This window comes from Thalassophryne amazonica, chromosome 10, assembly GCF_902500255.1.
Source record: "Thalassophryne amazonica chromosome 10, fThaAma1.1, whole genome shotgun sequence".
In the NCBI taxonomy this organism is placed as follows: domain Eukaryota; kingdom Metazoa; phylum Chordata; class Actinopteri; order Batrachoidiformes; family Batrachoididae; genus Thalassophryne; species Thalassophryne amazonica.
This window is the reverse complement of record NC_047112.1, coordinates 87,622,616-87,635,808: the sequence shown is the minus strand read 5'-3', so window position 1 is coordinate 87,635,808 and position 13,193 is coordinate 87,622,616. Positions and strand designations below refer to the sequence as shown.

At 43.5% G+C, this 13,193-nt stretch overlaps 1 protein-coding gene across 4 annotated transcripts in view; it reads right to left on the bottom strand.

The window, feature by feature from the left end:
• LOC117519131 (titin) overlaps positions 1-11,506 on the bottom strand; it is a 54,142-nt gene extending 42,636 nt beyond the window's left edge. For all 4 annotated transcript variants that reach the window (XM_034180433.1, XM_034180432.1, XM_034180434.1 and 1 more), the window contains exons 1-3: positions 11,272-11,506; positions 8,210-9,441; positions 7,921-8,090 (exon numbers count right to left, since the gene is read on the bottom strand). In XM_034180433.1, coding sequence (XP_034036324.1) covers positions 7,921-8,090; positions 8,210-9,441; positions 11,272-11,280 — 1,411 coding nt within the window. In that variant the 5' untranslated portion in view covers positions 11,281-11,506. The remainder of the gene's footprint in view (positions 1-7,920; positions 8,091-8,209; positions 9,442-11,271) is intronic.
• Between the last annotated feature and the right edge of the window lie 1,687 nt (positions 11,507-13,193).

The window sequence follows — 13,193 nt, the reverse complement described above, 5'->3', positions numbered from 1 at the left end:
TTGTCTCGGCCTACGGGCCGAGCAGCAGTGCAGACTACCCGACCTTCCTGGAGTCCCTGGGAGGGGTACTAGATAGCGCTCCGACTGGGGACTCCATTGTTCTCCTGGGGGATTTCAACGCCCACGTGGGCGGCGACAGTGAGACCTGGAGGGGGTGATCGGGAAGCACGGCCTCCCCGATCTGAACCTGAGTGGTGTTCAGTTGTTGGACTTCTGTGTTAGTCACAGTTTGTCCATCACGAACACCATGTTCGAGCACAAGGGTGTCGACAAGCGCACGTGGCACCAGGACACCCTGAGCTGGAGGTCGATGATCGACTTTGTAGTCGTATCATCTGACCTTCGGCCACGTGTCTCCGACACTCGGGTGAAGAGAGCGGCAGAGCTGTCGACTGATCACCACCTGGTGGTGAGTTGGATCCGCTGGGAGGGTAGGAAGCCGGTAAGACCTGGCAGGCCCAAACATATCGTGAGGGTCTGCTGGGAACGACTGGCAGAACCCTCTGTCAGCGAGGTCTTCAACTCCCACCTCCGGGAGAGCTTCTCCCAGATCCCGGGGGAGGTTGGAGACATGGAGTCCGAGTGGACCATGTTCTCCACCTCCATTGTCGATGCGGCTGCTCGTAGCTGTGGTTGCAAGGTCTCTGGTGCCTGTCGCGGTGGCAATCCCCAAACCCGGTGGTGGACACCGGAAGTAAGGGATGCCATCAAGCTGAAGAAGGAGTCCTACTTATCTTTGTTGGTAGGTGGGACCCCAGAGGCAGCTGACAGGTACCGGCAGGCCAAAGCTCCTCGGTGGCAAGGCTCCTGGGGTGGATGAAGTCTGTCCTGAGTACCTTAAGTCTCTGGATGTTGTGGGGCTGTCTTGGCTGACACGCCTCTGCAACATCGCGTGGCGATAGGGGGCAGTGCCTCTGGATTGGCAGACCGGGGTGGTGGTCCCTCTGTTTAAGAATGGGGACCGGAGGGTGTGTTCCAACTATAGGGGGATCACACTCCTCAGCCTCCCCGGTAAGGTCTATTCCAGAGTACTGGAGAGGAGAATTCGACCGATGGTCGAACCTCGGATTCAGGAGGAGCAGTGTGGTTTTCGTCGTGGTCGCGGCACACTGGACCAGCTCTACACGCTTCATCGGGTGCTCGAGGGTTTATGGGAGTTTGCCCAACCAGTCCACATGTGTTTTGTGGATCTGGAGAAGGCATTCGACCGTGTCCCTCAGCGCACCCTGTGGGGAGTGCTCCGGGAGTACGGGGTCCGGGGTCCTTTGCTAAGGGCTATCCAGTCCCTGTACGACCGCAGCAGGAGCTTGGTTCGCATTGCCGGTAGTAAGTCAAACCTGTTTCCAGTGCACGTTGGCCTCCGCCAGGGCTGCCCTTTGTCACCGGTTCTGTTCATTATTTTTATGGACAGAATTTCTAGGCGCAGCCAGGGTGTAGAGGGGGTCTGGTTTGGGAGCCACAGAATCTCGTCTCTGCTGTTTGCGGACGATGTGGTTCTGTTGGCTTCGTCAAATCAGGACCTTCAGCGTGCACTGGGGCGGTTTGCAGCCGAGTGTGAAGCATCCGGGATGAAAATCAGCACCTCTAAATCCGAAGCCATGGTTGTCGACTGGAAAAAGGTGCTTTGCCCTCTTTAGGTCGGTGGAGTGTCCTTGCCTCAAGTGGAGGAGTTTAAGTATCTCGGGGTCTTGTTCATGAGTGAGGGACAGATGGAGCGTGAGATCGATAGATGGATCGGTGCAGCATCTGCAGTGATGCGGTCGCTGTATCGGACCGTCGTGGTGAAGAGAGAGCTGAGTAGGGGGGCAAAGCTCTCGATTTACCGATCGATCTACGTTCCGATCCTCACCTATGGTCATGAGATTTGGCTCATGACCGAAAGAACAAGATCGCGAGTACAAGCGGCCGAGATGAGTTTCCTCCGCAGGGTGGCTGGGCGCTCCCTTAGAGATAGGGTGAGGAGCTCGGTCACTCGGGAGGAGCTCGGAGTCGAGCCGCTGCTCCTCCATGTCGAAAGGAGTCAGTTGAGGTGGCTCGGGCATCTTTTCCGGATGCCCCCTGGATGCCTCGCTGGAGAGGTGTTCCGGGCACGTCCCACTGTGAGGAGGCCCCGGGGAAGACCCAGGACACGCTGGAGGGACTACATCTCTCGGCTGGCTTGGGAACACCTTGGGGTTCCCCCGGAGGAGCTGGAGGAGGTGTGTGTGGATCGGGAGGTCTGGGCGGCTTTGCTTGAGCTGCTGCCCCCGCGACCCGACTCCGGATAAAGCGGAAGAAAATGGATGGATGGATGGATATATATATATATATATATATATATAAAATAAACACGCAAACTTATTGGTCTGATCATTAGCTGGTTAGCTTTCAATCTGTGTGTTTTTTCCCATGCAGTTTAGATATTTATGGAGTATGTTCATGCCCGACTTGGCTTTTCTAATTGTGTTTTTAGCTTTCTGGTTTGTAACGAATGTGATACACAGTCCGGACCGATTGTCATGGTAACAGTCTGATATGGGAAAATATGAGACCATAAATCAGATAATCAGAGCGCACGTAGTGTCGTAGCCACATAATAAATAAAATGTATTTTATTTATTAATTATTAAATATGTAATCAATTAATAATTAACAAATAATAACTTTAATAATAATTAAATATAAATAATTATTAAGATTATTTACTATTTATTAATATTATGTTATTAATCCATTATTATTGATTTATACTTAATAAATAATAATAATTGCTAATTTATCAATTATTTATTAATTTATTGATTATTTTAGAAATTTATAATTTATTAATATTTATTTATTAATAAATAAAATGTATTTTATTATGATCACAGCCAATAAATTTGGCTATAATCTGTTGAATCATTAGTGTTTCCTAAGAGCAATTATCAGGAAAGTACTGAGAAACATGTTCCAGGGTCCTTCAAATTATATATTATGAATCCAGTTGCAGTTTATAATTGGCAAATGCTGTCATTGTGTTGCAGCATTTTTTCCTTGTTTTAGTAATGTTACATTCATTATATAATATATATATAATAATGTTGTGTTATTGGTGCTAGCTTGGCATAAGGTGCGATGTTAAGGCACTGACATCTCACCTAATATTAGCTGAGCGCCTTCACTTACTCAATTTTAAAAGTAACTAAGTTAGATTACAAGTAACTTTATTAGTTACATTCAGCAGCTGCTGAGAACAACCCCCCTCCACCACCTCAATATGAAAATGATAACCTGTTTTGCCAACACTCACTTTATTGGAAGTGCATTTTTTAACAGTTTTAAAAATTAAGGTTGAACTTAAATACTCTTTCCTGAAAAAAGGTTTTGTAAAACATGAAATAAAGTCAGTCTTTCTAGACTTCAATGACCATAAATACTTGTTTTACAAAAAATAAAATAAAGACAGTAAAACTTAAAAATTAAAAAATTAAAACTTAAATTCTTTCTAAACATTTTTGTTGTTTAAATTATTATTATTATTATTATTATTATTATTATTATTATTATTATTATTATAAATAGTAGTATGAAAAATTGTCTTCAAAAGTGGACCTTTAATCTAGGGGTGTTGCGGGGGCTGCATCCCCCCAGGGCCCCTTTCCATCTGGAATCGCCCCTGGTTTGCAGTCTGAGAAGGAAGAAAGGATAATGTGAAAGTACTGCCAGATTGACAGTAAAAAAGGTTTATCAGCATTTTTTACGTCATGTCATCCTCACAAGGAGACTTTAGGTGCATTTGGGTGGAAGAAAACTGTTAGCATTTGCTGTTATTACGCATTGGTTCTGGGTCTTCAGCTGTTTTTAGCAACAACACTCAGAGTGACACAGAGTTATAAAGAAAAAAAAGCGTAAAACTGTCTCTGTAAAGCTCAGTGCAGGTGTGCTGCGACTGCTGCTGTCATTGTGCTTCGAGAGACAACAACTTTTTTTCAATTCTGACCTGCTGAACAAAACAGCAGTTAGTTAGTTAGTAATGCGTTACCACGGCATCACAGCCTTATTCTAAAATTGATGAAATTCTCTTTTTTTTCCTCAAAATTCTACACACAATACCCCATAATGACAGTGTGAAAAGTTTTGTTTTCTTTTTTGTTTTTGTTTTTTAGATTTTTGAAAATTGAACAAAAACCAACCAAACAAAAAACCCTAAGAAATCACATGTAGATAAATATTCACAGTCTTTGCTATGAAGCTCAAAATTGAGCTCAGGTGTATCCTGTTTCCAGTGATCATCCTTGAGATGTTTCTACAGCTTAATTGGAGTCCACCTGGGTAAATTCAGTTGATTGGACATGATTTGGTAAGGCACACACCTGTCTTCATATAAGGTCCCACAGTTGACAGTGCATGTCAGAGCACAAACCAAACATGAAGTCAAAGGAATTGTCTGTAGACCTCAAAGACAGAATTGTCTCGAGGCCCAAATCTGTGAAAGAGCACAGAAACATTTCTGCTGCTTCCTAGAGCTGGCTGCCTGTTTAACTGAGCAATTAGGGGAAAAGTCCCTTAGCCAGGGAGGTGACCAAAAACCAGATGGTCTCGCTGCCAGAACTCCAGCATTCCTCTGTAGAGAGAGGAGAATCTTCCAGAAAGACAACCATCTCTGCAGCAATCTACCAATCAGGTCTGTATTGGTAGAGTGGCCAGATAGAAGCCACTCCTTAGTAAAAGGCACATGGCAGCCCACCTGGAGTTTGCCAAAAAAGCACCTGAAGGACTCTCAGACCATGAGAAACAAAATTCTCTGGTCTGATTAGACAAAGATTGAAATGTTTGCTGTGAATGTCAGGCATCATGTTTGGAGGAAACCAGGCACCATCCCTACAGTGAAGCGTGGTGGCAGCATCATGCTGTGGGGATGTTTTTCAGCTGCAAGAACTGGGAGACTAGAAGGATTGAGGGAAAGATGAATGCAGCAATGTACAGAGACATCCTGGATGAAAACCTGCTCCAGAGCGCTCTTGACCTCAGACGATGGTTTATCTTTCAGCAGGACAATGACCCTAAGCACACAGCCAAGATATCAAAGGAGTGGCTTCAGGACAACTCTATGAATGTCCTTGAGTGGCCCAACCAGAGCCCAGACCAGAATCTGACTGAACATCTCTGGAGAGATCAGAAAATGGCTGTGCACCGACGCCCCCCATCCAACCTGATGGAGCTTGAGAGGTGCTGCAAAGAGGAATGGACAAAACTGCCCAAAGATAGGTGCCCAAGCTTGTGGCATCATATTCAAGAAGACATGAGGCTGTAATTGCTGCCAAACGTGCATCAACAAACCATTAAGCAAAGGATGTGAATACTGATGTGCATGTGATTTCTTAGTTTTTTATTTTTAATGTATTTAAAAAAAAACACTTCATGTCATTATGGGGTGTTTTGAGTAGAATTTTGAGGGGGAAAAATCATTTTGGATTAAGGCTGTAACATAACAAAATATGGAAAAAGTGAAACACTGAGAATGGAGGGTTTTCAATTACATGACTGATTTGCTGCGGGACAGTTACTGTCTCCATCTTGGATTACTACGTGGCTGGCGCGTGAAAGAAAATAGAGAGAATGAAAGCTTATTATGAACCTTTAAACCCTCAAGATAAAGCTGTTTATCATGATCGATGTGTAGCAGTTGCTTCAGTGGATCCGTATGTTTTTTCTTTATGATGAATTTAATGCCGATGTAACGAAGTGGCCGGCAGTTTCACAGCGTAATGACCAGAACCAAGTAGACCGCCCGTAAATCCACCGGAGGAAAAGCTTCGAGGAAGCAGCTGGCTACCAAAGCCGTCCGGAAGAGTGCTCCGGCTACCGGTCCGCCGCTACCAGAAATCCACCGAGCTGCTGATCCGCAAGCTGCCAACCAGGTCAGCCTCACTGGCCTCCTGCAGAGCATCACAGCAGATCTCTAAAAGCGGAGGTCGGTCTTGAAGTCCTCAGTGATTTCTCTCACCAGGCGCTGGAAGGGCATGGCCTTGGTAGCCAGCGGAAACCACTGGTGTCACATCAAGTGATGCTAACATGCTAATATTAGCTTGAGCTAAATAACTCCATTGTGAGCTACGGAGTTTATAGTGTCCTCTAAAAAAATACCCAAGACTAAACTATCCATTTAGTCTTGGATGTATCTTCAGTATCTTCAGCCCCTTCACTCCAACTGGGGGTCATGGGGTGCTGGAGCCTATCACACAGTCAAGGGGCATGAGGTGGGGTACACCCTTGACAGGATACCAGTGTGTTGCAGGGCCACATATAGACAGATAAACACATTCAAACCCACACGCACACCTACAGACAATTTAAAGTCTTTGGATGTGGTCCTCCCACATCCAAAGACATGCAGGTTCAGTGCATGTGCAGGGGAGGGAACCCACACAGACATGGGGAGAACATGCAAACTGCACACAGAAAGGCCACATGTGGGTATTGATCCCATGACCTTCTTGCTGTGAGGCAACAGTGCTAAACACTAGATCACACTGCTTCCCGTTTAAACCACATCAACTATTTTTAAATCTACTTTAAAGGTTGAATTATGCAATAACATAACAACCCCTTAATGTCATAGAAACCAGGAAACAGCTGTGGGACAGCAGATGTCATGAAATGTTTCCACACTTAAGCACAAGTCTGAAATCGATGTACGGTGTATCCAGAAAGTATTCACAGCGCTTTACTTTTTTCACATATTGTTATGTTTCAGCCTTACTCCAAATTGACGGGCTGATCAGACCAGAGAATTTTGTTTCTCATGATCTGAGAGTCCTTCAGGTGCCTTTTGGAAAACTCCAGGTGGGCTGCCATGTGCCTTTTACTAAGCAGTGGCTTCCGTCTGGCCACTCTACCATACAGGCCTGATTGGTGGATTGCTGGAGACATGGTTGTCCTTCTGGAAGGTTCTTCTTTCTCCACAGAGGAATGCTGGAGCTCTGACAGATTGACCATCGGGTTCTTGTTTATCTCCCTGACTAAGGCGCTTCTCCCCTTATCACTTAGTTTAGACGAGTGGCCAGCTCTAGGAAGAGTCCTGGTGGATCCAAATGTCTTCTGTTTACAGATGATGGGGGCCACTGTGCTCACTGGGACCTTCAAAGCAGCAGAAATGTTTCTGTACCCTTCCCCAGATTTGTGTCTTGAGACAATCCTATCTTTGGGGGTCTACAGACAATTCCTTTGACTTCATGCTTGGTTTGTGCTCTGACATGCACTGTCAACTGTGGGACCTTATATGTAGACAGGTGTGTGTCTATCTAAATCATGTCCAGTTATCTGAATATACCCCAGGTGAACTCCAATTAAGCTGTAGAAACATCTCAAAGATGATCAGTGGAAACAGGATGTACCTGAGTTCAATTTTGAGCTTCATGGCAAAGGTTGTGAATAGTTATGTGCGTGCAGTTTCTTAGTTTTTTTTTTAAATAAATTAGCAAAAATCTAAAAAAAAAAAAAACTTTTTCGCATTATCATTATGGGGTATTGTGTGTAGAATTTTGAGGAAAAATTTTTTATTTCACCCATTTTGTGGAAAAAGCGACGTGCTGTGAATACTTTCCAGATGCACTGTACTGTAAGTAATCTGTCATCGCAGCTGGCAGATGTGATTGTGCCATTGCTGACATTCCTGTGCAGCTCTGCCCTGCTCAATTGTTTCAGGCACACAAGTATGTCAGCATTGTTCTCTTGGTGCATGAAGGCAAACTTTACACTTCTTTTAATCATCAGCTGAGGACATGCTACAGCATGAACTGCACACACCAGGTCCCCATAAATGTATCGTAAATGATGTTACGTAGCCGTATAATACATACCTGGTAGATTGAGTTGATGGATTCTTCAAAACATCACATTCAGGTGAAGAAAAAACACAAAATCAGCTAATTTATACAGCAGTTTTTCTCAACTTACTGTGATCAAAGCCATTAACTTGTACAGGTGTTGGTGGGAGACCTTTCTCCACCGGAACCTCATAATCAGCTGGTGGAAAGTCTGAGAAAGAGTCGGTGAGGCTGAGAGAAGAGAGTAGTTCCTCGCTTGGCGGGTTGATTGGGTAAAATGTGGAAGGGTTGGTCTGCGAACTGCAAACAGATATTTCATAATGTGTTCATTTTTAAACAGAATCAATACAAAAACATTTTGTGTCATTCAGCTCATTGTGCCAGTGGTGTTGTACTGCTGACGAGTTGCGTGTTGTTACCTCGTTGCCTTCTTGCGAGCCTTCTCCAGAGCATCAAAGATCCTTTGGTCACACGAAATCCGTTTGCCGGTGTTCTTGTCCCCTGCCCGTTCCAGTACTGATAACGCTGAGACTGAACTCTCAGTTTTGGGAGATGGCATGACGGATGACGAGTCTGTCAGTGGCGGAGATGGTTTTTCCATAGCAGCTATGTTTGCTGCTACAGCTACAAGCTCTGGCTCTGCAGGTGATGGAGCTGCAGTCGAGGCTACTGGTCCTGGGATGACTTGGTCTGTACAACTGGCTGTAGGGTTTGTGTCAGTTCTCGGTTTCAGCTCATTTGGGAAAACTGCACTGGGAGCATTCAGATTTGGCAGGGAGAGATCTTTTATTTCATGTTGGGGATCAAACTCTAGGGTTGGGTCTCTATATTCTGGAATTTCAGGAATAAAAACAGGAGGTGGAATGAATTCAGGAGAGGCAGGACCCTCTCCTGAATTCATTCTGCTTACCTCCACCTGTCCTATAGAAAGTGGAGAGGTGGGGGTAAGTTCCATTGTAGCATTGGAGTCAGGTAAGGTGGGCATCTGTGGTAGAGTAGCCTTAGGGGCTGAGATTTCAGGCTCTGGGGCTGCATCACAAAAGTCAGGGGGTACTGGGATAAGTGGAATTGGTCCAGCAACATCTGAGGTGGGAGTGTCCAGGATGGGCTCAGCTGGGACCTCTGTGGATTCGGTTTTTGGTGTCTTCTTAAAACCAGGGAAGCTCTTCTTCTTTGGTGTGGTAGCGGTAGGGGGCGGATTAGCTGGCACTAGCACTGCTGTTTGCTCTTTAGGTTTAACAGGAAGCACCAATGGGAGCTTCTTATCTTTACCATAATCCTTCTGCTTCTGCTGCACCATGTCCTCACCACGCTTGTCTTTGCTTACATTTGGTGTTCTGTCTTTACTCACTTTCAGTTTACCTCCACCCTTCTCTTGTCCCATCGAATTTGACTGGATGAGTGGCTTTTTGCTCTCCTTCTTGTCATCTTTGAAGACCACTCTGGGGACATGGAGTGTCTTGCTTTCCAAGCTCTGGTTGATAGAGGTGAGTAGGGATGGACGTGCTCCTGCAGGGAGATAATGAGTGGGGCTGGACGAAGGAGGGATGACTCTGGGCTTCTCTGGTACAACGGGTTTAATCTTAGGTTGTTTCAGTGGAATATCTTCTTCCTGAAACTTGGCCATCAGGGCCTGAAAGTCCATTGTGGTCTGGTGAAAGGATCACAAAATAGCAGCTTCAGGGACAATACCATTATCAGGTCAATGCATCAAGTGTTTGGAATGCAGTGCACGTTGTAATACAATGCTTGTTTAGTTTGGTTTCTCCTGCTGGGACTTTTAGCTGTGGTCCATGCTGCACTATAAAACAATGAAAATTAACTTAAAAATTTGTTGAAACTGAAAAGAAAAAATAAGTTGCACCAACAAATTTTTGGGGGTACTTAATAAATAAGAAATGTTCCTTTAACTTAAGCATCACACTCATAGAGCGCAAACCTTCACCAACATTAGTTTCCAATTCCACAAATTTTTACATTGGAAAAAAGTTTAGAAACATTTTTTTCATAAGCTAAATTATATGTGTTCAAATGTCAGGAGTATGTATTTAGTTCATGCACTTGAATCAAAGTATTTTTTTGTGGTTTTGTCAGGGTTTTTTTCTTTCAACTTTTTCGGTTTCTGAATTCTTTTTCAGATCATTTTCACAGAACATTGGTTATCTCTGTAATGCACCACTTGTTTTTGCTTTTTGACACTTGGTTTCCGACTGATAACTGGAAGACAGGCATAAAATTGGAACCTTCATGCAATTTTGGTGATGTAGGTCAATCCATAACAGAAAAATTAGAGTGACTGAGGCACTTCTGATTGAGATATAATGCAAAATGGACACCAACTGCGCTTTTCAATAATTTGTAATTAAAATGTCCAGAAAATCCACAATCTGAAGCGGATCTGGATCACACATTGTCAGGTGATAGTGAGTGACAGTCTGCACCTCACTTTCAAATATGAGAGTGATTGGGGCATGTTTAATTAAGATATAATGTAAAATATACAGTAGATGGGGTTTTCAATGTTAAATTAAAATGGCTACAAAATCTGAAATCCATATCAGATCTGGATCAAACTTTTTTAGTCGATAAAGTATACCATCCTACATACAGCTCCCAAATATGAAAGAAATCTTATTTTGTTTGACAATGTTATGAGTTTTTGAAAAATAGTTCATTGTTAAAGGATAGGGATTTTTCCAGTTTTCCAAGTTTTTTTCCTGACTTTGACCTTTGATGTATAACCTTGAAAATTTAATCAGTTTTTGTCCATCAGGATATGAGTCATCTGTAAAAAGTTCTTAACAATATATGAAAAATTGTGGGTTACAGGCTGTTCAACAAACAGACAAACAAAAAGGGGGAGGTGATGATTTAGTGGCTGAGTGTTGGTCTTGAGACCAGAGGATCCTTTGTTCAAATTCCAGCCTGACCAGAAAATCACTAAGGGCCCTTGGGCAAGGTCCTTAATCCCCTAGTTGCTGTGTGGTGAGCACCTTGTATAGCAGCTACCTGACATTGGGGTGAATGTGAGGCATTATTGTAAAGCGCTTTGAACATCTGATGCAGATGGAAAAGCGCTATATTAATGCAGTGCATTTACCATTAATTTTATCAGGTTTTACAGTGTACTGCAGGATGGTAGTGGTTAGTAGTTTTTAGTTTTCTTGTTTACATAAATGTTTGCATTGTGTTTAGTGTTACATGTAAAATCATTGGTCCACATTTAAAGTGTCTGCCCTTACTCAGGAGGCTACCTGAAGCCACCTCACCTACAAGGCCTCCACCTCACCCACAAGGCCTCCACCTCACCCACACAGCCCTGCCTCACCCACAACAACAAATTTGTTTTTATCTCAGATTCTTAATTCTACGACTCAACAACAGAAATTTGCAATCACTAAAAAAAACATGTCGCTCTGTGTTACTTCGACAGACATTAACTTCATAATCGTACGATAAGATTTTAAAGTGACGTACGTACCTGATCCATGGTTTCACTGGAACACCTGCTCACTTCAATAAATCACTTCCAGTGTGCGTCTTCTTCAGTCTGTCATTCTGAAGGCGATCAATATATATCTTAAACAACAACCTTATTAAGGCCTGTTGTCCACTCGGAGTGAGCGAACTGTGCGTCACATGTGTCCCAGAGATGGTTTCAGGTGAGGAATGAAGTTGAGTGGGAAAAACGCACCTTCACCTTTACAAATGCGAAAAAAAAAGAAGCTCAGTCTTGTCAAACGGGTCTGTTTAACTCGGCTCCACACACTCAGTAGCACTTGGATTCTTTTTTTTAGCCCCCAGGAATGTGGCCCGGCTGGCGCTACATGTACACGCAAATGTGACTCAGTGTCATGGAGCGACAGCTGGGTTTCTTTAAAAGGTGCACTGTGACTTATCACATTGACACGGGAGGCTGGTATGTTTGAAAAGCAACATTTGTTACTTTCATATTTATGATTAGATGTGTGACGGCTGGTACCACCGTGACTTACATCTTAAATACTGAAGATAAACACAGGATAAGAGGGGAGGTGGAGGTCGGGGGAGTGATTGGTTCACATTCCACATACTTTACACACAAATACAAAAATATGTAAAGAGGTGAATTGATAATTTAACATGCACCAGTCTCACATGGACGTGTGTGCACAGATAGACTGTTGAAGGCTTTTGGAAGAATGTTCTGTTAGATTGTCCTGATTGGACTTGTTAAGGGTCAGAGAGCATCTGAAATGCTCACAGAGCTGGCCACACCCCCCTGGTGATTGACAGGCTGTTGTTTCCATATGTACCATAAAATTAACATTTAACTGAGACACATTCAGTCACTGGCCAAGTCTGTGAAGAATATATATTGACACTGGACATGAGATTAATAAAAAACAGATTTCTGGTTTATAATGTCACGTGGGCTTTGTTTATGCCGGGGAATTTGTATTGCTTTTGCTTTGTGTTCAGGTTTTGTATTGTTTTGTGTTCTGGTTACTGCACTCTCTTGTTTCGCCTCATTACCTGCTCTTTTTAAGCTCCTCGTTTTCCTCTTTGTCTTTGCCAGTTTGTCGTGCCTTTGTGTCATTGGTACGAGCCTTTCCATTATCCTTGCTTGTTTGTTTTGGCCATGCATTTTGCCTGTTTTTTTACCTGGAGTTTCGCCTCATGATTTGGATACCACTGCTGATTCTTGTCTGCCTTGTTGTGTACCGGCCTCGGCCTCTTTACCAACTAAACTCTTCTTCTTATCCCACGCCTCTGTGTGAGTCTTGCATTTGTGTGCAGCCTTTTTGGGTCCAAGCTCACGGCGTATTTGCAGTCAGTTTAAGGATAAATTAGGGAATAACCCTGTTGTGTCTGATTTGTGGACATTAATGCTGGATTTTACGGTCGCAAATTGAGTTTTACGATAAAAAGGAGTTTTACCGGCGACACTTTAGTGGATAGTGGAGCAGATAACTGTAACAATTGTTCATTTCTGGAAACAGGCACCAAAGTTGGTACAAGTACTCCTTAGACATTACTCTTGAAAAAACTAAGTATCCACCTGAATTTTCAATCAGTGTTCAGGTAGGGGTCAATTGAAGAATTACACAGGGGTCAAAATTTAAAAGCGCTCCAATCATATTGAAAGCTATGCCACATTATTTGTCTGATCACAATGATACCAAAAAGGTATAGTTTGGACTAACTATGACTGAATGTTATGGAGTTATGGGGTAAAAACAGCAAGAATGGTGACAAAGGTCAGCATTAGTTTGTACAGGGGTCAAAAGTTAAAGTTGCTCCAGTTTTGGCAAAAAGTGGTGCAAATTAGTGGTTGAACTAATAGGATTAATAAATGAAATAGTTTTGACTGTGTTGAATGCTTGGTCTGCAAGGTAAAGGTAGAGCAATGTCGACGTCCAT